Source organism: Cantharellus anzutake, assembly GCF_015039405.1.
Source record: "Cantharellus anzutake strain C23 chromosome Unknown EI90scaffold_12, whole genome shotgun sequence".
Lineage (NCBI taxonomy): Eukaryota > Fungi > Basidiomycota > Agaricomycetes > Cantharellales > Hydnaceae > Cantharellus > Cantharellus anzutake.
Window position 1 is genome coordinate 828735 of NW_024066962.1, and position 20745 is coordinate 849479.

Consider the following 20745-nt stretch of genomic DNA (forward strand, 5'->3'; position numbering starts at 1 on the left):
TTCACGTGCGTGTTTCGAATAAAAATTAATCAACTTCCGTGTCAACGACGTCCACCCGTTGTGGTTTCGAAGGAGTCCCAAAGCACTCAATATGGACACGGTGCCATTGGACATCGTGTGCATTATACTAAGCTTTGCGGAATTCGGGGATGTTCGATCGCTTAGCCTTCTCAATCGCGACTGTAACACAGAGGCCAACAAGTTGTTATGGCGCCACCTTCACCTCCAAATTCGCTCGAAACTTTACACCGAGGATGCCCGGCGAATGCTAGAGGGATTTTGCGAGGCCTTAATCAGGGATCCCCAGCGTGCCCACTGCGTACATAATCTGCGTATTACCATTAAAGGTCGATTGTGGCATGGACAGGAAGATCCAAAGGTGCTTGTCCACACGCTCTCAAAGCTGGGCCGGGCTATGTCTTACACGCGGCGCCTCCGGGTGCTTCAAATCTTCCCGAGACACCATTTTCGTGACATCGCGAAGGCTCTTTCTTCTGCGTCACCTTCCATCCAACTTCCCGATTTACATACTTTTGAATCTGTCATCTCATTTTCTGATGGCCTCGAAAGATTTATGAGCGAATCGTGTCCCTTCGTGAAGACGTATCGCATCAGTGGCACTAGAACTCTTGATTGTGTGCGCGACTTCCCAACTCATCTCTTTCCCCAATTGACCACGTATAGTGGCACATCATCACTACTCTCCGTTGTGCTAAACAATCGACCAGTGCATGCAGTGGATTGCATAAACTCGATACCGAGCTCTGGAGTCGCCGATCTCATTCAGGGATTACGCTCTAGTTCAGTATCCGTGACCGAGCTCAGCATAAACGTTTCAATGGGGTATGACAAAAGGTACCAGGAGAATTCGACAGATGGAGAGGTTCGATTGCTTAACTCCCTAGTTGAGACGACGCCGATGTTGCGCATTTTCGAGCTGTTTTCACATGGGCAGTTCGACGACAATCGACTCTCAGATATTGCAATGCACCGCTTCGCAACTGCGCTTGGAAGACTGGAGAAATTGGAGTCGTTCAATTGGTGGGATGCAAGGGGTCCCATATGGGGACAGGAGTTCATTGCGCTTTGCAGGGAGAAGTGCGTGTCACTAAACGAGATAATTATCAACGGGGGTGTGCTTGAGTGGACGCAGGGGACGATGCGCTCGGAAACTGGATACTGAGGTGAGCGACGACAACTCTACAACCCATGATATAAATATAGAATGTGCTTCTATTAATTATTTGGTATGTGCTATACGAAGCTTTCCCGGCGAGTAGAGGAAGTTGTCGGCATAAGCCTTGGGCGGTATCCTCTTTACAGTTGGAGGTTGGACATAATAATTCCAGCCTGCGTAGGGCTGTTGAGTTGCATGTAGCAATCGCACATGCTGGGAGTAATTTACCTTGCTTCTCAGCGAAATGGATGGCATCTTCTTTGGTGTTGAATTGCATCCTCAACGCCTGAACGTAGTCCGCGCTAGTGTGTGTGAACAACGTGAAACTGTGAACGACAAACCAGCCAAGTTTCGTACCTGCTGGCCCACCCCATCAAGGGATTTTCCCATCTCCCAGCTCCCTGAGGAGTATCGAAATCGATCCTCCACTTTTCGCCCTTTGCACCACCAGACTGCATGGTATTCCTAGTGGGTAGGTAGATCCGAACACTACGGTGCTGCAGCTCCTCTATTCGCCAATAAGGGTCACTTATAGACCATTGTTCGTCAACGCATACAGTAGTGGCAACTTACGGGGAGCTCCGCTCACAACTTCAGCGGTGATGAGTTCTTTGGGCTCAGAGGGCGTTATTTCATGTGACGAGGAAGAATCCGTTTTTGCCAGAGGGTGAGACGAAGTGGATTCAAAACGCAGCCCAGTGAGATACCTAGTAACTGGGGCACCACACCGGAGCGACCTCGTCGCGGTGCCAAGCAGTGACATAGCGATGTTGTGAGTGAACAAGGCCCGATCGGCTTTAGCCGGGTCATTCGTTCCCACGCGCGCATCCACCAATGTGTATCAGTCAGGTGACCAGCGTGTATCAGGACATAAACAGCAACCCTACATGTTGCCTGTGACGATCAGTATATTCTCCTATGCGGGCTCAATCATCTACAGTTGTCTGGAGCCCTGTGTAACTAAAGGGCCGCTTGCGGTAGCGATCATCCACCAATTCATTGAATATTTGTATTGTACCCGAGAGGTGATCATTCTCTATCAGCCCTTGTATAAGTCAAAGGATGCAAAGAAGCATTACACGACCCAGGTCGATCCCCTCAAATCCAGAGCAAAAAGCTCAACCTGTCTCCTCATCAATCAGATTGAGGAATGTCTCAACAAGCCTGAGAGGTTTCCATGTGGATGCTTCCTCTTTTCCAGCATCATTGACATCATAGCCCGGCGCCCGTTTACGTATATATTGTTTTCAATTAGACATACTCGTAGCCCTTCGTCTTGCCGTACCGCGGCAGGGATATGTTCATTCCTGTCCCCGTGGAACTCCATGTCCGCTTAAGCGTAGCTCCAGAGCCCTTTCCGGAAATTCACGCAACAACCAACCAAAGGTATGGGTATCATGAATCGAAAATTTAAAACCAAGTTTCCTTGATTGTGCTAGTTCTGGATACTGAAATAGAAAAAAAAAAAAACTTGCGCGGGGGGGGGAGATGCAAATGAGATCGCCCTCTTGCGAACTGCGAACTCGAAAAATAACACCTCGCGGGGCACCAGAGGTCGATTTGACTGTTCCACATTATGCTCTTCAATATTCCGGATTCGCGTATGGTCCTGATGCGCTACGCTATGCCATTCTGGCCTCCTGTGTCGCAATCAGCCGATTTGCCTCCCCCCGCCTCTTTAGGTACACAGATACTGGAGGCTGGGCATAACGATGGTTTACGACTTGTGGTTGAGCATCCTCCAAACGTTCCGGAGTAGCACACCCTGAATTCAGCTGATGCGACACTTGCTGTGGGAAAAGACAGGCGAGGGAGTAATAGCACGATACATAAGGGTACGCAGTAGCTAGCTACGCTGCGGGCGAACGAGGAGTTGTCCCAGCAAAATGCACGCTGCTCGATGCCTGTAACCCAAGCAATGCAGCGGGGAGGGCATGTAGCGGCAGGGTGAAGCGCAGCCACAGGGTAACGAAGTCAGGAAGTAGCGAACGAGGGAGGGCTGATCCGCAGCTGTCCCCTTAGTGTACATCTTGGCCAAACGCGTCATGAATACCCGTTCCTTGCGCGGTATTCGTTGCGCAGGCTTCTTGATACGTGGTAGCTTGCTCCACAAACACCTCTGAAAGATCGAGTCTCATCAATAAACGTTCCAGGTTAAGATGTCGTTGCTGCCGGCGTTGCGATGCAATGGCGCTCAAAACAGATGCCGCAAGGCGAGCGAAAAACGGCGTCACAGCTCACGTCACGATCCGAGAAATTCTCTGCTCTTTTGTGCGGGCACTCTGTGTCATACACGACTTCTCTAGACACTTGGGCCCTTCAAGGGAACCATATGCTGGTGACTTACCAAATTCTAGCATTTGAGACATTGCTATCGTTTTGCGGTTAGTAGCAGGAAACGTCCATGTCCATTACTGTCAATTTCCGTCGACATCTATATGGGCGAGCCAGGAACCATCAATGCTGCCACTGGTGACGTTACTTTTTGGTTTGTGGGTTGGATACATAGCAAAGAGGGAGGAGATGGAGGCAGTAAAGTAGGAAGCTCTGAACTCAGAGTCAGGCTTGGAATAACGCCTTGGCAGGTCGGCAAACACACGAAGGGCGCAAATTACAACCGGGGTTCCAAAGGTCGCAAAGCAGCACATCATTTTAGTGTGCAGTGGCGCGAGCGATGGGAAAGTTGAGAGACGAAGCAAATGAGAGGTCTTGAAGAACGAGGACGTCACAGAGAGATTCGCCGACGGTAGGTCATGCTGCGTAAGTGCTCACCGTCGGTATGGATAACTTACCCGATCCCCACCCTATTGGGTACCGCTACTTGAGTTGACCAAGCTCACTGAGACCGAGGGGCCCATAAGGAATCGCCGAGCGACTCGCCGACTCGAGTCTAAAGTAATGGGAGGTTGCTGCCTCAAGGTCACTATTGCATGAAGGAGCAATCTTCGGAGCGCCTCACGTAGATGAGTGGAGCGCGGCGGTTCGATTAGGTGTTCATATTCTGGACCGACCTGCAGGGTCATTTTATGAAGCAGTGAGAAAATATATATGTCGTTCGGTCGGTCCTCCCTTTGAGTATCTGCTCGAACTCGGTTAAGTTCATTGATAAATCTTCACTCCGTTCAGGCTTAGAATGTCGATAATGACCCACTCGACGTCGTGTCGCGGGCGATATAGTGGTGGATTTTGTAACGAATGACGCGATGTATGAGTGTTGTTGCGGTCATAAACCTCGTAACCGGCTTCATATGCAAATAGCATATGGTACACTTGGAGCGCCTCACCTTGGAGCTCGGGCATGAATGGGAACTTGTGGCAGGCGGAAATCCATTCCCTTGACAGGATTGCTCGGGGGAGTGAGGCGGGGTGCCCTACACCCATCGTCATTGAAATACAGACATAGATCAACATCACGTACACTAAACTGTCTCAGAATCTCTGCTGCTTGATCATTATCAGGCTGGTAGCTAGCGGCCATGCGCAAATCACCAACCCCCCTAGGCTGATTTCTGAGGTAATGACGAGATTTGAATATCTGCCCATTATTTAGTCAAAGGCGCTCACCTGTTATCTGGCAGAAAGTATTTGTTTATGAAGGTTGGTTGGTTGGCCGAAGGATTCAGCATATTGCCAAGAGCAGCTGGGTTCTGGGTCGTTACGCTCTTTACACACACACACATATATATGTTTGAGGGGCTGATGTCACGGTGAACAGCTTCGTGGTGATATAAGTAACTCTAACGAGATCGATTTCAACATCAGATCCCGATAACCAGGCGCCTTCGTACCTTCCACGATATCAGAGAATCCTGCAACCAATTCAGACGGTTTTCCCTTTCAAAACTGGCGCACCAATGTTTGAGTAGACCATCGCAGAACTTCTTCGGGAGGTCACTTGTTCATATGTTTCATCGGCATTCCATTGTTTCGGTTCATCTGAGTCCCAGATGCTAACGTCGATGTGTTCCCCATCGAACTTAACCCCTCGAACAATCCCTGCGACATAGCCATCCTCGTGGATATGAAGTATCTGCATTTCGCGGTGGACCGGATCTGATCCATCCAGTCGACCCATAAATGAAGGGAGCTCCCTGGACTCCAGGAGGATCCACTTGCCCGTACACGCGAGTACAGCGAGTGTGAGGAATTCCAGAAAATATGCAGCGACAGAGTCCCTCTAAGCCCTCGATTCTCCATAAAGGGGCAGAGTCACTACTGCGTGGCGTCAAGTGCTCAGGGTCAATGGTGTTATCTGATAACAAGAGAAAGCCATCAAGGGTAGCGTTAGGAGATGACGTGAGGTGAAATGAGGGTGCATTATATGAGGACGCGACGGTTTTCATGAGAGCTTGGGGCTCCGAGTACGACTGTTGCGTTGATCGGTAAGCAGCAACTGGGTCGCTCCAGATGCAGATGACAAAATAATGCGTTCGCCCAGCGTAAAGCCCGTATACACACGGCTTGTCCAATCTGATGTGGTGTATGCTAGTGGCGTAGAGAGCCACCTGCTTCAAGCGTTTCTCGTGAGCCGTACCCTCGGAAACAACTTCGACGCAGGTCTCTACTTGTGAATAATCAACTTCAAAGGGCCCATTGATGTCTCGAGGGTCTCATCGAATGGCCTTGCCGATGGCATCACGGATGGAGTCGTAACGAAACCGGCTAATTTCCGCTACTCCGTAGGTGGGTCCTGCAAATCTTTGCGATGAGAAAACCCTATGGCCGTGCAAGAGGTCCTCCAATAGCCTAGTCCAGGCTACCAGGGTCCTCCATTTGCGGCCGCCACTTTCGCATCCCACCTCCAAGTGTAACCTTCAAACGCTCGCTTCCGAACCAGACGGGGTTGGGAACAAACTTAGGGGGTTCTACTTTTCATGCCCAAGTCAAGATTGCTAATAAAGAGCGTGAGGACACTGAAAACTAACTGCGCCCTTAGTTATGGATGCTTGCATCGTCGCTCGTGTTCTCGCCCACGCTGACTCTGCTAACATCTTGGGTGCCTTGACTCATCACTTACAATGTCCGACAGTGCACCAAAGTCAATGAGACTAAGTACAATTCAGGTGGATATGCCCCCAACGGCTCCACCTAAAGTGATGAGGGCAATAGTGTGACGGAAGGAAGGGTTGTGCCTTCCGTGTTCCCGCACCCGGACTAGGACCCCGAGTACCATTTTCGATGTGCACTGCCTTCGCCTTCCGTCCAGAAGGAGTTCAAGTATCACATCGACCTGGAAGCCTTCGATGACCAAGGAACAGACATTCCTCGCGAAGCGATGGAGTTGTTGTGAGTGGCCATCATGGGCACCGCTTCCCTTCATTTGTATGTGACTTGTCCATCCGCATTAGCTGTGGGTGACAGCCGTGTTCCGTTGACCGATACCACGCGTGTGCGTAATACGCCCAGAGGAGAGATCTGCTCATTCCAACTCCATTGGATGGGTCTGCAAATCGTCGGGCACACTAATCTGCTCCCTGGAGAAGCCATCAGCACTCCTTTGGCTTCCAAAAAGAACCTTGCCTTCATTCCAACGGACTTCAAGTACTTGGAATCTCAATTTCAGGTGCAATCTGAACTCGTGCGCAGCATATTAGGGGTCAGTGCTCTTGTGGGCTCGAAGCTCCGCCTATACTCTAACCGCGGTTGCGACTCAGAGTTCTTTTCTCAACTGATTCCGCGGGCGTTCTCGTCTGGGTTCCAGCTGAATGTGATCTCTCAGGGGCGACTGAAAAGCAGGGATTCTTCTGCTGACATGGGTTAGAAGTTTGAGTGTTCTTCCTCCACTACACGTCGTTGGGTACATATAGTGCCGACGCATCGTCATACTGAGATACTGATTCGGTTACGCAGAGGATGTCAATGCCAAGTGAAAGCAAGCGAACATGCAGGGTGAAGAGTAGCGGGTTCTACCGTGTCAGGGAGAAATTCAATTGACACAGCCCCCGGAATTGAGTTCATCGACTCACGTGGAAGGGGACAAGAGATGGTCAATCCGAAGTATAGGTTCCAAGCAATTAGGCTGTATAAGGAGGTTGTGTGTTTTAACGTGTCCACGCTTGCCAAGCTGGATTGCTTCTGATGTAGCTTCATCGTCTCGGACGCGATTATCCCGAACCCAAGTGAGTCCATCAAGCTGCCGTACAGTTAAACTGGAACCTATTACTAAGCAACCTGCATGCTGTCAGCTATGACTTCCACGGGAAACTTAGAAGACTGTTTGAGCGTATGTTCTCATCTCGCACGGCGTCGTGGGTTTGTACAGTGTTCATCATTCAGCTCACTTCTAGGCAATCGTCACCTTGAAAAGGACGAAGAGATTAAGAAGGCTCTAACACTAGCTGAGCATATCCAGAACGGTACGCCTCAGTTGTTTCAAGGGTGAGCTTGACTCACCTGGTCTTAGAAACCATCGCTCTTTATCGGCTGAAGAAGTACAGGCATTTACGCAGGTCATATTATGAGGATAGTTAATGATAACCTTTCACGAGTGACACTGCTGGTGACCCGCATTATTGAAATGAATGACAACCAGTGCGCAAACGATGAACTAAAATCATATAGTCGCAAGCGAATACAAGACCACTCCCAGGGCGTCTACCTACGACTCTCATGCGCTGACGGCCCAGACACGGACATAGTGGTCAGTGAAGCCACCGAACAAAGTCTGTCCATCTGTCGACCAAGCGAGCGAAATACATTCAGGCTCCCTCGTGTTAGGGCCAACCTCAAGGTAGTCAGGCTTGAGCTCATCAACAATCGACCTATTAAAATTCACATCAATGACATCATCCTTGGCTGGACAGGGAAGGCCACATACTTGCTCTCGAGATCGAAAATCTTGATGCAGCTGGAAGTAGCAGCACAAAGCCAGTATCGGTTGGGACTGAATACCAAAGCATTCACGGTATCACCAGCCTCTAGCGAGTACAGGTGCTTCCCATCATTCAGATCCCAAAGCATTGTAATGCCGTCCTTGCCACCAGAGGCAGCGAGGGAGCCATCAGGCGAAACGGAGATAGTATTAATGTACCCAGTGTGGCCATAGTGGTTGGTGCGAAGCTTGCACCGAGAGAGTTCCCAAACCTTGAGAGGAGATAATTTAGTCAAGGCTCCACACAAGAATGCGAATGTTGTATTCCAGACGACGATCCGAAAGGTACCAATAACTGACCTTGACGACCTTGTCCCACCCACAAGACACGATTACGGGGTTGTTCTGGTTGGGGCTGAACCGTACACATGAGACCCTTCGAAATGAAATATCTGAGAATTGGCAGTTTCCGGACGATATCTTCACAAAAACTCACCACTCGGTGTGACCTTCCTCCTTGATATCGAATTTACATTCACCTAAGGTGTTCCATAATTTGATAGTGCGATCACGGCTTCCACTGACGATTTGTCTGTTGTCAGCGGAGAAGGAGACGGAGAGAACGTCACCCGTGTGGCCAATGAAGTGACGGGTAGTCAAGCCAGTATTTAGGTCCCACAGGCGGAGGGTACGATCCCAGGATGATGAAAGAGCAAACTGCCCATCGGACGAAATGACGATGTCAGAAACGAAGTGTGTATGTCCTGTCAGAATCTTTTTCGGGCGTCCGTACTCCGAGTCGGACCTTGTCAGGTGCCAGACAATGATAGTTTTGTCTGATGAGAAGATTAGGGGATTTGTTTGGAATGGATGGATAGGCAAATATACCTCGGGACGCAGTGAGAAGGATGTCGGGGTTTTCAGATGAGGCAGCAATTGCTAAGTATGTACCCATATGTTCAGAGACGCATGTGGATTAGACACTTCTACTTACCAGTGACCCAACCTTCAAGTTCATAGTGATCCCGATTTTAGTGCCCCGTCCTTAAAAGTTTCGACCACATAACTCACCGCCATGACCTATATAGGACAAATCGGTTCAGGAATCAAATGATCGATAGAACGCTTCATACCTTCCAACGAGCCCAAAAAGCGAAGAGATTCCATGTTGAGCTAAAAGAACTGTACAGTATTCTTTAGTGTGACGAGCGGGAACTACCGATTGAATGTCAAACTGCCTGTTTGCGGCCTCAGCACACTTCGAGACCACGCACATGGAACCCACCCTATAGATTAGCAATAAGGTGTAGGAATCGAATTAATGATAACTGCTACAATGGTGATCCACTCTCAATATCTCGAACTACGACTTATTGGAAACAGCCTGCTGCAGTCTTTGGCGTATACCGCCTTTCTCCCGAGTAGGAGATATGGACAGAGCCTCGTGTTTAGGGCTCGTACGGATGGAAAGACTTGAGGGCTCTTCTTTGGTGATCGAACCTGTCGTTGGCTCAGGAGTTCGGAGGTTTATTCCTGGAGAAGGCCCTTTCGCTAGGTTATTTCCGGAAGAGGACCTTGGGCGCGATGCGCGCGCGCTGGGGTCCTCTGAGGCCGCAATAACCTGGACAGTTTCATTTAGGACAGCGATGCGAGTCCATCGTCGGTATCTTGTGAACTAATAGATATGACATTTTCAACTTCACGTATGAAGGAAAGGAAAGCGGGAATCACCTTTCCAATGCCTCCTTTCCCGCTTGGTCCTTCCCACTTGTTGTCACTGTATATCCAGCCTTCTGCGTCTGTGATATCCTCTTCGGGCGTCGCACGATAAACCATGGCTCCAGGTCCTTCTATGATGGTCTCATTCTCACCGACATCACCATCGCCAGCACCCCCCTCTGAATTCGAGGATACTTCTGTTGAGCCATCTCCCAACTCTGAAACCCTTCCCGTACGTGTAGGACTCGTTAGCTCTGCACTGACGGTCCCTACCTTTTGCAAGCCGCGCTGTAATAGAGATTCAGCACTGCTGATTCCAGATACCGGGGTTCCATCAGGGAGATTCATGGTAACTTTTGGGAGTGCCATCCCAACCCGTTCAGGAGGCGTGGTGGGATTAAGGCGTACAACTACTCCCCAATCGGTTTCCTCCCACGTCCATGTTGCTGTCCTTTTCACTCGTACCTAGAAATACCCAGCTCGTAAGCAAGTGATGTCAGCATTCGACACGCACACGTGAACACACCGCAGGGACATTGGGCACAGGAAGATAAACTGCTTTGGAAGGGGGCAGAGTGATATTTATGGGAGGAGGTAGCGGACGGAGGGTAGGAGGACCAGACGTCCAAGAAACCCTCTCATTTGGCAACAAGGCGGCGGTCCAATCAATGCCCATCCACCATCGTTGATTTTCATGGACTGTGAATTTGAAGCGAAGCGACGAAGCAGGGGGTACGTCAGGTGGCAAGGGAGTTTCTTCCGTCGCAACAGTGCTAGTCTTCCCGATAGTACTTCCCCCCGAAAGCTCTTCGGGCAATAAGGTACCCGTGATTCTATGCCAGATATGACGGGCCGTGTATGTGACCCATCCATTGCTAAGGATGATGCGACGAATCGTGGCTGCCCACGGGGCTCGCCAAGTAATGACTAGAGAGCCAGCAATACCGCAGGACACACTTAGAGGGAGGGAAATGATGATGACTAGGTATACAAGATAGAGTGCACTAGATAAACGGATCAGAGACATCCACCAAAGTGTAAGTGGAGGAACAGTCGGATTAGGAAGGAGATGATGCAAGATTTTGACATCTGCCAGTGCTTGAGAGAGGACCGCCTCCGTTGCCGGTTCTACTTGTGCACTACTTTTAACAGGCCTTCTCACTGCGGCGGATATCATGAAGGGGGTCAGAACAATGAGTGGCAGGAAGTAGCTGGGGACTCGCATAAGGTCATAATTTAAAAAAAAACTGTATCCCTTACGTACCGGATAGAGAAACCCGCCCCTAAACATATTGCCCAATACATGGCCAGACATAACCAACTTTCTGACTGTTTTCCGCTCCTCCAGCTAAGGATTTGTGCTGTGCGTCTCAATAAACTTAGGGTAGGTGAAAGCTCGACCAATAGCTTGGTGACAATGGGGGGCACTGTCCCGAGGAAATCAATTAATCCATCCGGGTCGAATGGTTGAGGGGGAGATGGTGGAACAAGGGTGGATGATATTCCCGACGGGGAAGGCATTTCAAGGCTGTTTTTGTGTGAAGCGGAAAGATATATGTCGTTGATGGGCAGGTCAAATGCGGCCATACACACGGAGCCTTTTATGAAGATCGTGCCATGACAGGCGCACCAGTCGAGGTTCGGCAAACTGAGGAATTCGGGTGGATCAGGTGATCTGGAACGCATCCAAGAGTTTCGCGCTAATTTTTGGCAAATAAATTGCCTCGAACACATCTTTCTGCGCTTTTAAATGGCCACTGCTCAGAAATACGCGAGCCTACCGGATATCGTGAGAGTGTTGCTCAAGATCGTGGCCCGCATTAAGCTCATATCTCCCGATGCAGGACTCTGCACCCGATATCTATGAGACTCCTGATACATTCTCGAGCCCCCGGGAGGTGGGTGAACTATAGAAGATCCATTCTATCACACTTATTTAAGACGTAGAAGGAAGAGGGCTCGGATGATGAAGCTTTAAACCCTCGGTTAGGTCGGCGGAATATCGACGAAACGACATCGAAGGACGAGCTTGACCGGAGTCGTCTGCCTGAACTCGCAGAAGTAGATCAGAAATTTAGAAAGGCAGAAAAACGACGAGGCAAAGCAAATGTTTTGTTCACCGAGTCCTGATCTAACCTAGGTCATGTCAGGGCGATTCAGAGAGGTCTATGCGTATCCGGAAACATATGGAGACGGTGCTTCGCGTTCCCCGTCTCCATCTTCTTCTAGAAGGCAGACTTCCTCGATTCAATCAAGACTCCTATCTCTTAGGAAAGAACTCGAGTCACTCGAAAGTGACATCTCAGAACAATCCCGAGCTTCAAGCGTAACAGATGATCATGAAACTGAAACTCTCATACGTGGGCTCGTGGAGATAAGGGAGAGGCTGAATGGGCTGGGGGATGGGGTCCGTGATACTCGGCGTCAACCTCAGAATTTACTCAATAAAGCATTGGAAACTGCAAAGAGTTTACCCTTATCCGCCGCCATAAAGCCTGAAACGGCAAAAATTGAAAATAGGCTAGAGGCTCCCTTTGGAGACGTAGACGCTCTAAGCCGACTAGACAAGAGACTTGATGAATTAGAGTCTCTGATTGGCTCTTCCAACACGACCCTAGATGAGGTGCGCGCATCTTGTTCGCTTACCAAGTTGAAATTAACACTCCAGAGGGCCATTCGTAGTCTTCACCACTTCCCCAACCCCTTCTTCCTCATATCGCCCGACTTTCAAACGTACTTACCCTGTTAACTCAACCTCGCCATATCGACTCAATCTCTCGGCGACTGAAATTACTCCAAACTGACCTGGAGCGCTACTCGAGTAGCAGTGCGAAACGCCAAGCTAATGGCACACCTGCTGGACAAACGACAGGGCCTTCCACTACTCCTCAACCTGGGAGTGGCGCAGCTGCAAATGCTCCCAATGACATCGCTGTCATTCTCAGTCGTCTTTCCCCCGCACTGCCGACTATCCCGCACTTACTCACACGCCTCCGCACCCTTTCTACACTGCATGCATCTGCCTCCGGTTTTGCAAGCTCGTTGACATCCTTGGAGGAAGAGCAAAAACAGGCACAAGCCATTTTGGGTGATTTGGAAGCGGCTGTCAACAGCCTTGAACAGAGTTTCCTAGTCAACGCGGAGCGCGTTGAAGGAAATTTGAAGGGACTGTCAGAACGACTTGAGGCGGTACAGACTCGGCTGAAAACTGACGATTAGCATATCCTTTGCCTATCACTGCATATACCATATCCCATGCAATTTAACGTGTGCTGCGATTTTTCCAGACTGCAGGCGCTTTAGCACCCGTCAGAGTTCGCCTGATTTGTCAGAAGTGCGAGAGTTTGCACAAATCAGGTTTTGATCGCCGCGTATGACCTTTGGTTGTAACCAGGACGTTGAAGTGCCACCCACCATTAAGATGAAAAAACCTTGTCGTGAGCTGTGTTCGCCACGTAACTCCCTGCACATACGTTCGTTGGAAGCTCGTGGTCTACCAAAAGCCGAGAACGCAGTCGTTTGCACGGTTTCTGATGGGTTCCGCCCTCAAGGGCAATGGCCCGTGGTCAGAAGTGACACTAGATTCCATATTGTCGTGCATAGAGGCGCACATATACATACAATACACATAGTTGGTTCAGTAGCGGGCACAAGTTAGCCTTACTGATGCTCCACAATAGACCGGCAGGGCCATTCGTGTCGTCCCTCGTTAGCTTCCGTGAGTTGTTGTCGGGAATTCAGAAGTTAAGCCACAGTCCTAGCTGCCAGGCTGATGCTCACACAGCAAAAAAGAAGAATTTGGTGCCAGGTGACGGCACCGTTCGCTGCGAATTGCACCGCCGAGTATAGTAAGTACCCTGTAGCTGCTCGAGTCTTCTCTAGCGCAGCCAACTCTGGACGTCACACGGCAAGCCCATACGGTTCTTATTGAAGTGCGCGCGCGTTGGGGTACTAGACAAAAGGCTTGCTTGCTTATCCCGATTGGCACCATGATAGATGGGGGGCGTGCGGGCGCAATAAGCAAGGTCTCGTCCATATCTCTCGAGGAAATTTGAACCCAGGCTCAGTTGGCTGTCACTCATGTCTATTGGAATCTGTGGAACATCGTCTATTAGTTAGATGATGTACCACAGCGTACATGTATAGGGAAAAGAAGAGGCGACAGCCGGTCGGCTTGCTTTGGCCGCTTTGCTTCGGGCCGAGTAGGGTGATGGACACTTTGAGCGGGTAAGTTAGAATTGCTTCGACAATGTCGTGACGCAAATGAGCTATTGTCATCCTATACCACAATGCAGTAACCAGCTACTAGAGGGGTTCCTTGCATGGACTGCGTTCGCTGCCTTGGGTCTTTAGTGAACTCCATTCTGCTCCACTTTCGTTCCACATCGCGACGCTGACAAGATAAATGAAGTATGGGTTATGTTCGTGATGACGCCCGTCCCCGCCAGAGATGGGTTTGGTACGGAGCCATGGATTAGGGTCCCACCTAAGCTAGCATAGCATAGGGTGAGCCTAAACAGCATCCCAGGGGTCGCGGGTTTATCTTGCCCAGGGCTTCCGTCGAAATAATCTGGCATGCGTGTATCGCAGGCAACTGCCGCATGAAAAGCCTCCGTCACTGGCCAAAGTATTGCGGGTAGGCATATGTACTCCTTAGTCATGCCCAATAGCTGGGTGATGGCCAGACTCTACCCCAGTCGCTCTCATGCATCCCGAAGGTGCTACCTATATATGGGTACAACTTCCGACGTTTAATTGTACCCAACACCTATCTATTCGGGAAATTAAACGCTCAATGAAAATGTGCCCTGGTTCATACACGCGTTAGGGATCGCACAGCCGGGGGCAAGCACGATATCGTTGAAGGGGACCCTGCGATTTGGATTTTCCGAGCACAGAACAAACACGAGTAGAACGGGCACACGGGGCTTACAGCCAAAGACAACGCAAATGATTCTCATAAGTCCAGTGCGGGACTCATTTTGGTGCCTCAGATTGGCGGTGTCATCACATGTGCAGTGAGCTTTGAGTCTCAGTGTCGTACATAAAGGTTTCCAGATCCGGAGTTCATCATTTGATCGACAAGGGCCCAATTGTCTGTCGGTACGAGGTAGGTTACACACAACAGGGTTATTCACGCATGTGTTAATCACGGTAGAGTCGTAGCGCACCAGAGAAGTCCGGAAGATGATAAAAATCATATCAGGTGAAATGATTCTATCGAGATCGAAACGCTATCTCTACTCAAACAATGGGAAAAGCGAGTTTTAGCACGTTGAATTGAGGGCCGCCATCGCAGTAATGGTTCCTCTCAAATACTAATCGTTGGCCTGATGCCGTTAGCAGCGGCTCCCCTTTGTATTCGACGAGATGCGCGGTGAATGTTGCAATGCGAGTCAGTCCGATGAGCCCCAGCAACGCACAGGATACTGGCGTCCACTAGAACTGGTTAGTTTCAAGGAGTACGGCGAGCCCGGGTCAGCTGTTGACTAACTTGGACAATGGTGTGCTGGGTACACCGCGCCGGAGAATAAGTGAGTTGCGGCGTGCGCTCTGCTCAAGGATTTGGGCCAGTTCGATGGTTGAAGTAGAGCGAACGAAGGGAGGTGGATGTGTGGGGAAAGTACATTCCGTCTAGTGAAGGTCCCACCACCACGCCAGCAGCACGCACTCCCCCTTCCGACACTCATGAGATTGGGGCTTAAAGGAGTGGGCCATCGTTAAGAAGCTTCGCGTGTTTGTGCCGCCAAGCTACGGGTAAGTCCATTCTGGTTCCCATTCAGGTCGTCATGCCAGAATTGAATTGGGAGAGCCCATGCTGAGCAAGACACCAGCCTCCATCCCCACAACACAGCGGCGACGAGCGTTTATGTCATCTAATTTCACCCTAGAATGGGCACCCAGGAGGTGGTTCGACTGGTTGGCGCTGCTCCCTGGCACTCGCACTCTGCGCTTCGGGCGTTGAGTATTTTCGGCCGTATGCAGTTTCGACTATTTGGATTTCGTTCTTTGCTTGCGCCCTCCAGGAAGGGTTCTGAGATGTTGGGATGGATAATCCCCGCTCGCATCGTAAATGCCGGTCAAGTCTCTGGCCTCACTGTGGAAAAAGTGCACACCAGCCCGAACATATCTATGAACTCTGCATTGTGCCTCAGATCTGTGGATAGACCCCATCTAGTTTTATTTCTACTTAAATACATCTGCCTTGTATGATCGTCTCTTTGCAACATCTTATTTCGTTACAGAAATTAAGAGCCGTACAAGGGCTCAATGGCTGAGCTTAGTTCAGATTGTATCGGATATCTTTCGATCCCCCTTATCGTCTCCCGCACAGCTTGGCTCGTACCAAAAGGTGCAATCAGGATAACATATCGAGAGACGTCCAATGATCGGTCTGCCGTGATCACTCCGATAGCTATGTCACTTATGCCAATGCGGGTCGAGCGACCATTAACTTCGGGCCTCTTTTGGCTTATTGCTTAAAACAGCCAAAGCTGCCAACGAGAACTTCGGCTGGCACTCCAGATCATCGAGGGGCAATGAGCCAATTTGACGCTCTGTTCAGGGTGAGCAAAGCGTCAAATTGACTTCCTGGCGCTGAAAGACCTGCACCCATTTACTGCTCAGGAGCTCCTTGGGAGGAATCAACCATTCTGTCTCTCTTTCGGCTGCTGATTCACGGGTCAGCAGCTTATGGTGCTGCGGTTTCACGAGAAAGCCCATTCTGTGAATCTGACTGGACCACTTGCCACGCATAGATTACGACCTGGGCGTAAGCAGACTGTACTTGAACGAGACTTCGCAACGGCTTTCCAGCTCTACACCATGCCGGTGGTCCTGATCAGCAAGTCGATCTGAGATATTCTCCGGAAACTTGGGATTCTCGATTCTAAGAGCACATGGTATTGTCCCGACGCTCGGTGGGCCCTGTCAGTGCTATTTTATTACAACAGCAGCGCATCTTTTGGATGCTCAGCACGAGCGCCATGAAGATAAGAGATTGCGCAAATGCTAGAGCATGTCTAAGCCGTAGATGCGACCAAAATACACGCGTATTGACTGTGGGCGCCTACCGGGGAGGCATTTAACGATGGGCGTTACTTGCCAAGAGCCCCCTAGTCGTATCATGCCACAAAGCGCGATGATGGAGGAGCCATTCCAAGGAAACAGCTTGAACCGTGGAGATTAATCTCAGAGCCAAAGCAACTACCTTACCCTACTACTCAATCCAGTTGGTTGAGGTGGCTGGAATGATGCTGACGTGACACCGCAGCCGTGCTGGTGAACACCAGCACCACTTCTCTCTGTTGTGTCTCAGCGTCTGGGATCATAGCAATCGTGCGATAAGTAGCTCGGTCCCCATTCTGTGTGTGGGGGAATGAGTTTAGCGCCCCGCGGCAAAGGAGGCTCATTCCGGATTTTAATTCATGGAAAGAAGCTTCAAGACTCGCCGAAAAATCCGATCACACACGTTCCTCCTCTGGCTTATCTGTTCAGGCGATTACGTCCGGATGGCCGAAACCCGATCTCGATCTGTCCGTGCCCCATGACGTGTATTCAGTTGTCATCATGGAGGTTCAGCGGCCACTTTGCTAGTCCTACATTACTTTCCCCTCCCTTCTCCAGGGATGGGCGATCGTGGCCCATAGCATCTTCCATGGGTCACAAAGGGCCTTTAGTCTTGACACGAGCGTCTAGACATTTGCAAGGATATATGTAGTCACAAGCAAGAAAGGTGGAAATCGCCCCTTGCTCTAAAATTAGTTTTCCCATCAATGAGATGATCAGCAACCCTGCCTTCATTTATATTAAATAATTGGAAGCCACGGACGATTCCGTGGATGTCTTGAGCGAGCGCCTGTTATTGGCATCAGTCAGTCGACAACTTGGGCCAGTCTTTGACCGCTTTTTCTTTGCCAACCCATCTCCCCGTACGTCGACGTCGACTGATCTCTGCGAGGAGCTGGGGCCGCTTTGGGAAAACACAAAGCTCATCGACAGGGGCTGATTTTCTTTCTGTGGCCCAAAATCTTTTGGCTTTGAATAAGATCCACTCATTTCGGCTATCTGAGCAGTGCATAGCATTCGCAATTTGAAGCGTGGAAAACGCTAGCTATGGAAGGGTCCCATCATTCTCGAGCAACTTCACTCATCCTCGTTTTTAACGCCATCTACAGTCATCCTGCACCCACCAGGCAGCGGATATCCAAGGCATGCATGCTGGTAACGTTTGGGCGGTTGAACGGTGCAAATCGGTGGACAAGATATCCCAAAAGTTCTGATGACAGATTGATGTCTGATTCATTATTTCCAAAATCGTATGATTAGAAACAACCGTGCGGCCCGATTATTACCGCTCAAGAGGGCGCGAAATGCATAAAAGGGGGCGTTGGATGTGGATCTCTCTCTCCAACAACCCCTCTTCCTCGCCAACTCCTTGGGCACCAGCCCTCTTGGCTGCCTGCGGGCCATCGTCGTGCTGTGGCGAGCCCGCATCGCTTCATCTGTGGACTAGCGTGGTGCGTTCATATCTTCAGTTTAATTTCTACCGTTGGCCAACTGACTATTTGCATGGAGTTAGTTTTGGATGACTCCTGGTACTGGTGGCTGGGTTTTATAGTCGTCCGCGCGAGTGCACTGTAATTTTACGTGATAGTGCGCCCGCTCCACAATTCCGTAAGTGATTTTCTCCCCTTCAAGTTTGTATTATATTTGACTGCTATCTCAAGTGCAATTTTTTTTTTTCCTTTCTCGTTTCTTTGCCAAAGCAGTGGGCGGGCGCATGCGGAGGCGCGATACAATTTCAGTGAGGCTACATTGACCCTTATTTAGTGCCTTTTTCTGACCTTTTCGTATTGTAGTCGCTCTCCACCTGTCCGTAGGTTGTCTTGGTCATCTCCGAAGCAGTCATAGAGTAACTCGTGAGTTTCTGCAAGCGATGCCTTGTTTTGTCTTGTTTTTCTCATGGCGGTCTCAAACAACTAGGGTGGGCGGAAGACTTGGAAGATTTTTTTTTGGTTTAGGTAATATTCCACGCGATTGGGGCGATGGGCTATTGTCCGTTGCCTTGGGGCCGTGTGACGACACATTTTATTCTTGGAGCTTGGACGGAAAACATCGAACCAGATCTGATATGGGCAAGCTAGCTTATAACTAATCTGCTTGGATATTTTCGATGTCGATAATGCGCTTGCTTCTCTTTCTCTTTCTCTCTCTCTCTCTCTCTCTCTCTCTCTCGTCTCTTTATAATTTATCGTTTGGATGCTACTAACCCCTCCCTCCCTCATAGCGTTCGTTGTCGTGGTTTTCCTTTTTTTTCTTTTCTTTCTCCGATCGGACCGGCGCTGCGGTGGTGGCAGCATTGGCCAGCTCAACGAGCTGGTTGGGGGGCACCAAGATCCATCAACCCTCGCCGTGTTGGCTGGTGGTGTGTCCGCAAGTCTTGGGCACCTGCCAGTCACCTGCTCAGGGAGTGGGAGGGCTGGGCGTATGGTCTGCGCTCCAACTGAGTGGCGGATTGTTCAGCCTGAACCTTCCTGCATGGGGGGATGCCCAGGTGGGGCGTCCCCCTCAGTAGGCCGGTGAGTATTCCATTATTCTCGTGTCTGATGATGATGATGCTAATTCCCCAACACGCCGTAGATCAATATCTCTGTCAAGAGTCCGAGGCCTTATGGTCGCGGGCCTCGGGCCTCGGACCATTTGCTCCTTCCCATTGCATCGTACCATCATGACAGTTGTGCAGATTGCTCGCAGTATTGCCCGATCGAGTCAAGTTAATTATGTATTCGCCACTTCGAAGTACATATTCCATTCTATACGTTTAATATATATGAACTTGCTGTTCCGCCATCCATACATATTGGAAGATGTAGTTCCAGCGCAGATCATTTTGCGCTAACGGCAAAGGATAACAACGTCATCTTGCTCTTCATTTCTATTTTTAGAAAGGTGCTCTCCTCGGCTTTGAAAAAAAAATGAAAAATGAAAACAAAAGCGGGATAAAGATCAGCTGATAGGAGGGTGGATGAGAGAGGTAATACTGACTGGTCTATCCCGGAGCTGGAACATCTTGGATACATAATCGATGTAGCGTGCCAGGGACGCATCTTTCTCTGTGATGGTGTTCCCACTGTCATGTGTGGAGAGGGAAATGCGGACGCTGGTGGACGTTCATTTGGACGGGTTAAGCTTGTCACACACACACAGGGAGGTAGGAACTAATACTAACCTGGCTGATAGCTAGAAAGGATGGTGGTGATGAGAAAGAGAATCGTCAGTCCGACAATAGGCGATACGTACGTTTGTGATCTTTGGATGCTAAAAACCGGTTCATTGGGAAAAAAAAAAAAAGAAGCATTGATAACCCCTGTGTTGAACTACAACTCCTTTAAAATTGATCAAAACATACATGGTTTACTTGAGTGGCTTTCATCGCGATCATGGTCAAAAACGCCCAAGCTTCGTTAAAATTCCGAAATCTGAACTCTTTGCGTAACGAGCGACTTCCTCTTTCGGTGGTAGTAGTGCCCCATCCAAGAAGCATGAGGTGAGCGAGTTGTTCCTCGGAAATCTTAGCTGGGAGAACGCGTCCCTCTCCACGTTGAGAGCCAGTGGATTTCGACAGCGGAGCTGCATCTTCTGCCACTGGCAGATGCTCTAAGGATCGTTCCTCATCCTCCGTGGAATCTAGAGGAAGGGAAGAGCTAAAGTGGGGACTCGTCGAAAATCCTCTGAAGATGGCCAAGGATGGCACAACTCGGCGTTGGTGTGCGATGAAACGCCCATGAAGGCGGCAAAACCTTGACATTTTCAGAGAGAGAGAGAAATAAGCACGTGCGTGGGAAAGCTGGCAAATCTGACATTTGATTGGATGTTTTCTGCTGAATGGGGAGATCAATTAGTTTTTTCCATTAAGCGCCCAAACAAACCAATGTTTGCCACGGATCAGATACAGTGTGATCCCCGGGCAATCTCTCCCAACATCCGATCCGTACGGGTTCAAGAGCGCGCCATCAGTATCATTTGTAATAGTCAC

General features: G+C 49.8%; 10 protein-coding genes across 10 annotated transcripts; 5 read left to right on the top strand and 5 right to left on the bottom strand.

Annotated features, from left to right (window-relative positions):
• The first annotated feature begins 5 nt into the window (after nt 1–5).
• On the top strand, nt 6–1346 carry EI90DRAFT_3047270 (uncharacterized protein). Its single transcript, XM_039059538.1, has 2 exons — nt 6–1184; nt 1265–1346. The coding sequence occupies exon 1, from the start codon at nt 92–94 to the stop codon at nt 1181–1183; it is 1092 nt and encodes a 363-aa protein (XP_038918885.1). The 5' UTR covers nt 6–91; the 3' UTR covers nt 1184; nt 1265–1346.
• EI90DRAFT_2969429 (NADH-ubiquinone oxidoreductase 21kDa subunit) lies at nt 1032–1940 on the bottom strand (the record flags this gene model as incomplete). The annotated part of the gene is made up of 4 exons (XM_039055653.1): nt 1032–1350; nt 1406–1479; nt 1535–1685; nt 1751–1940. The coding sequence occupies 4 exons, from the start codon at nt 1938–1940 to the stop codon at nt 1241–1243; spliced, it is 525 nt and encodes a 174-aa protein (XP_038918886.1). The 3' UTR covers nt 1032–1240.
• Nucleotides 1941–1991: 51 nt separating this feature from the next.
• Nucleotides 1992–2654, top strand: EI90DRAFT_263640 (uncharacterized protein). The gene is made up of 2 exons (XM_039053372.1): nt 1992–2013; nt 2035–2654. The coding sequence occupies exon 2, from the start codon at nt 2065–2067 to the stop codon at nt 2512–2514; it is 450 nt and encodes a 149-aa protein (XP_038918887.1). The 5' UTR covers nt 1992–2013; nt 2035–2064; the 3' UTR covers nt 2515–2654.
• A 1412-nt stretch (nt 2655–4066) lies between these two features.
• EI90DRAFT_264366 (uncharacterized protein) lies at nt 4067–5031 on the bottom strand. The gene is made up of 4 exons (XM_039053381.1): nt 4966–5031; nt 4742–4914; nt 4596–4686; nt 4067–4548 (listed from the first exon to the last, which is right to left on the bottom strand). The coding sequence occupies exons 2-4, from the start codon at nt 4855–4857 to the stop codon at nt 4306–4308; spliced, it is 450 nt and encodes a 149-aa protein (XP_038918888.1). The 5' UTR covers nt 4858–4914; nt 4966–5031; the 3' UTR covers nt 4067–4305.
• A 2165-nt stretch (nt 5032–7196) lies between these two features.
• Nucleotides 7197–7613, top strand: EI90DRAFT_3047277 (uncharacterized protein). The gene has a single exon (XM_039059539.1). The coding sequence runs from the start codon at nt 7353–7355 to the stop codon at nt 7557–7559; it is 207 nt and encodes a 68-aa protein (XP_038918889.1). The 5' UTR covers nt 7197–7352; the 3' UTR covers nt 7560–7613.
• On the bottom strand, nt 7593–9418 carry EI90DRAFT_263776 (guanine nucleotide binding protein beta subunit). Its single transcript, XM_039053373.1, has 9 exons — nt 9263–9418; nt 9122–9203; nt 9060–9068; nt 8983–8994; nt 8877–8927; nt 8485–8824; nt 8349–8424; nt 7995–8260; nt 7593–7938 (listed from the first exon to the last, which is right to left on the bottom strand). The coding sequence occupies exons 2-9, from the start codon at nt 9153–9155 to the stop codon at nt 7785–7787; spliced, it is 942 nt and encodes a 313-aa protein (XP_038918890.1). The 5' UTR covers nt 9156–9203; nt 9263–9418; the 3' UTR covers nt 7593–7784.
• On the bottom strand, nt 9274–11427 carry EI90DRAFT_3287746 (uncharacterized protein). The gene is made up of 4 exons (XM_039067072.1): nt 10972–11427; nt 10234–10918; nt 9720–10172; nt 9274–9663 (listed from the first exon to the last, which is right to left on the bottom strand). Exons 1-4 carry the CDS (start codon nt 11391–11393, stop codon nt 9352–9354), a joined length of 1872 nt encoding a protein of 623 aa, XP_038918891.1. The 5' UTR covers nt 11394–11427; the 3' UTR covers nt 9274–9351.
• Nucleotides 11389–13015, top strand: EI90DRAFT_3152840 (uncharacterized protein). Its single transcript, XM_039065822.1, has 5 exons — nt 11389–11496; nt 11552–11605; nt 11655–11805; nt 11858–12330; nt 12390–13015. Exons 1-5 carry the CDS (start codon nt 11458–11460, stop codon nt 12924–12926), a joined length of 1254 nt encoding a protein of 417 aa, XP_038918892.1. The 5' UTR covers nt 11389–11457; the 3' UTR covers nt 12927–13015.
• A 5506-nt stretch (nt 13016–18521) lies between these two features.
• EI90DRAFT_264841 (uncharacterized protein) lies at nt 18522–19739 on the top strand. The gene is made up of 3 exons (XM_039053396.1): nt 18522–18628; nt 18693–19288; nt 19350–19739. The coding sequence occupies exons 2-3, from the start codon at nt 18969–18971 to the stop codon at nt 19606–19608; spliced, it is 579 nt and encodes a 192-aa protein (XP_038918893.1). The 5' UTR covers nt 18522–18628; nt 18693–18968; the 3' UTR covers nt 19609–19739.
• EI90DRAFT_3047291 (transcriptional coactivator/pterin dehydratase) lies at nt 19471–20461 on the bottom strand. The gene is made up of 5 exons (XM_039059540.1): nt 20119–20461; nt 20010–20027; nt 19939–19949; nt 19755–19869; nt 19471–19671 (listed from the first exon to the last, which is right to left on the bottom strand). The coding sequence occupies exons 1-5, from the start codon at nt 20251–20253 to the stop codon at nt 19651–19653; spliced, it is 300 nt and encodes a 99-aa protein (XP_038918894.1). The 5' UTR covers nt 20254–20461; the 3' UTR covers nt 19471–19650.
• Nucleotides 20462–20745: the final 284 nt, after the last annotated feature.

Coding starts and splice junctions, on each gene's coding strand:
- EI90DRAFT_3047270 (XM_039059538.1), top strand. CDS start 92: ATGGACACGGTGCCATTGGACATCGTGTGCATTATACTAAGCTTTGCG.
- EI90DRAFT_263640 (XM_039053372.1), top strand. CDS start 2,065: ATGTTGCCTGTGACGATCAGTATATTCTCCTATGCGGGCTCAATCATC.
- EI90DRAFT_264366 (XM_039053381.1), bottom strand. CDS start 4,857: ATGTGTGTGTGTGTAAAGAGCGTAACGACCCAGAACCCAGCTGCTCTT. Junction 4,687..4,741: donor TACTTTCTGCCAGATAACAG/GTGAGCGCCTTT, acceptor TCATTACCTCAG/AAATCAGCCTAGGGGGGTTG. Junction 4,549..4,595: donor AGATTCTGAGACAGTTTAGT/GTACGTGATGTT, acceptor CGATGGGTGTAG/GGCACCCCGCCTCACTCCCC.
- EI90DRAFT_3047277 (XM_039059539.1), top strand. CDS start 7,353: ATGCTGTCAGCTATGACTTCCACGGGAAACTTAGAAGACTGTTTGAGC.
- EI90DRAFT_263776 (XM_039053373.1), bottom strand. CDS start 9,155: ATGGAATCTCTTCGCTTTTTGGGCTCGTTGGAAG. Junction 8,825..8,876: donor CCTTCTCACTGCGTCCCGAG/GTATATTTGCCT, acceptor TCTTCTCATCAG/ACAAAACTATCATTGTCTGG. Junction 7,939..7,994: donor ATTTTCGATCTCGAGAGCAA/GTATGTGGCCTT, acceptor GAATTTTAATAG/GTCGATTGTTGATGAGCTCA.
- EI90DRAFT_3287746 (XM_039067072.1), bottom strand. CDS start 11,393: ATGCGTTCCAGATCACCTGATCCACCCGAATTCCTCAGTTTGCCGAAC. Junction 10,919..10,971: donor GGGGCGGGTTTCTCTATCCG/GTACGTAAGGGA, acceptor GCGAGTCCCCAG/CTACTTCCTGCCACTCATTG. Junction 10,173..10,233: donor CTGTGCCCAATGTCCCTGCG/GTGTGTTCACGT, acceptor GGGTATTTCTAG/GTACGAGTGAAAAGGACAGC.
- EI90DRAFT_3152840 (XM_039065822.1), top strand. CDS start 11,458: ATGGCCACTGCTCAGAAATACGCGAGCCTACCGGATATC. Junction 11,606..11,654: donor CATTCTCGAGCCCCCGGGAG/GTGGGTGAACTA, acceptor TTTAAGACGTAG/AAGGAAGAGGGCTCGGATGA. Junction 11,806..11,857: donor AAAGGCAGAAAAACGACGAG/GCAAAGCAAATG, acceptor AGGTCATGTCAG/GGCGATTCAGAGAGGTCTAT.
- EI90DRAFT_264841 (XM_039053396.1), top strand. CDS start 18,969: ATGCTACTAACCCCTCCCTCCCTCATAGCGTTCGTTGTCGTGGTTTTC. Junction 19,289..19,349: donor GCGTCCCCCTCAGTAGGCCG/GTGAGTATTCCA, acceptor AACACGCCGTAG/ATCAATATCTCTGTCAAGAG.
- EI90DRAFT_3047291 (XM_039059540.1), bottom strand. CDS start 20,253: ATGCTTCTTGGATGGGGCACTACTACCACCGAAAGAGGAAGTCGCTCG. Junction 19,672..19,754: donor TCCAGCTCCGGGATAGACCA/GTCAGTATTACC, acceptor TTTTTTTCAAAG/CCGAGGAGAGCACCTTTCTA.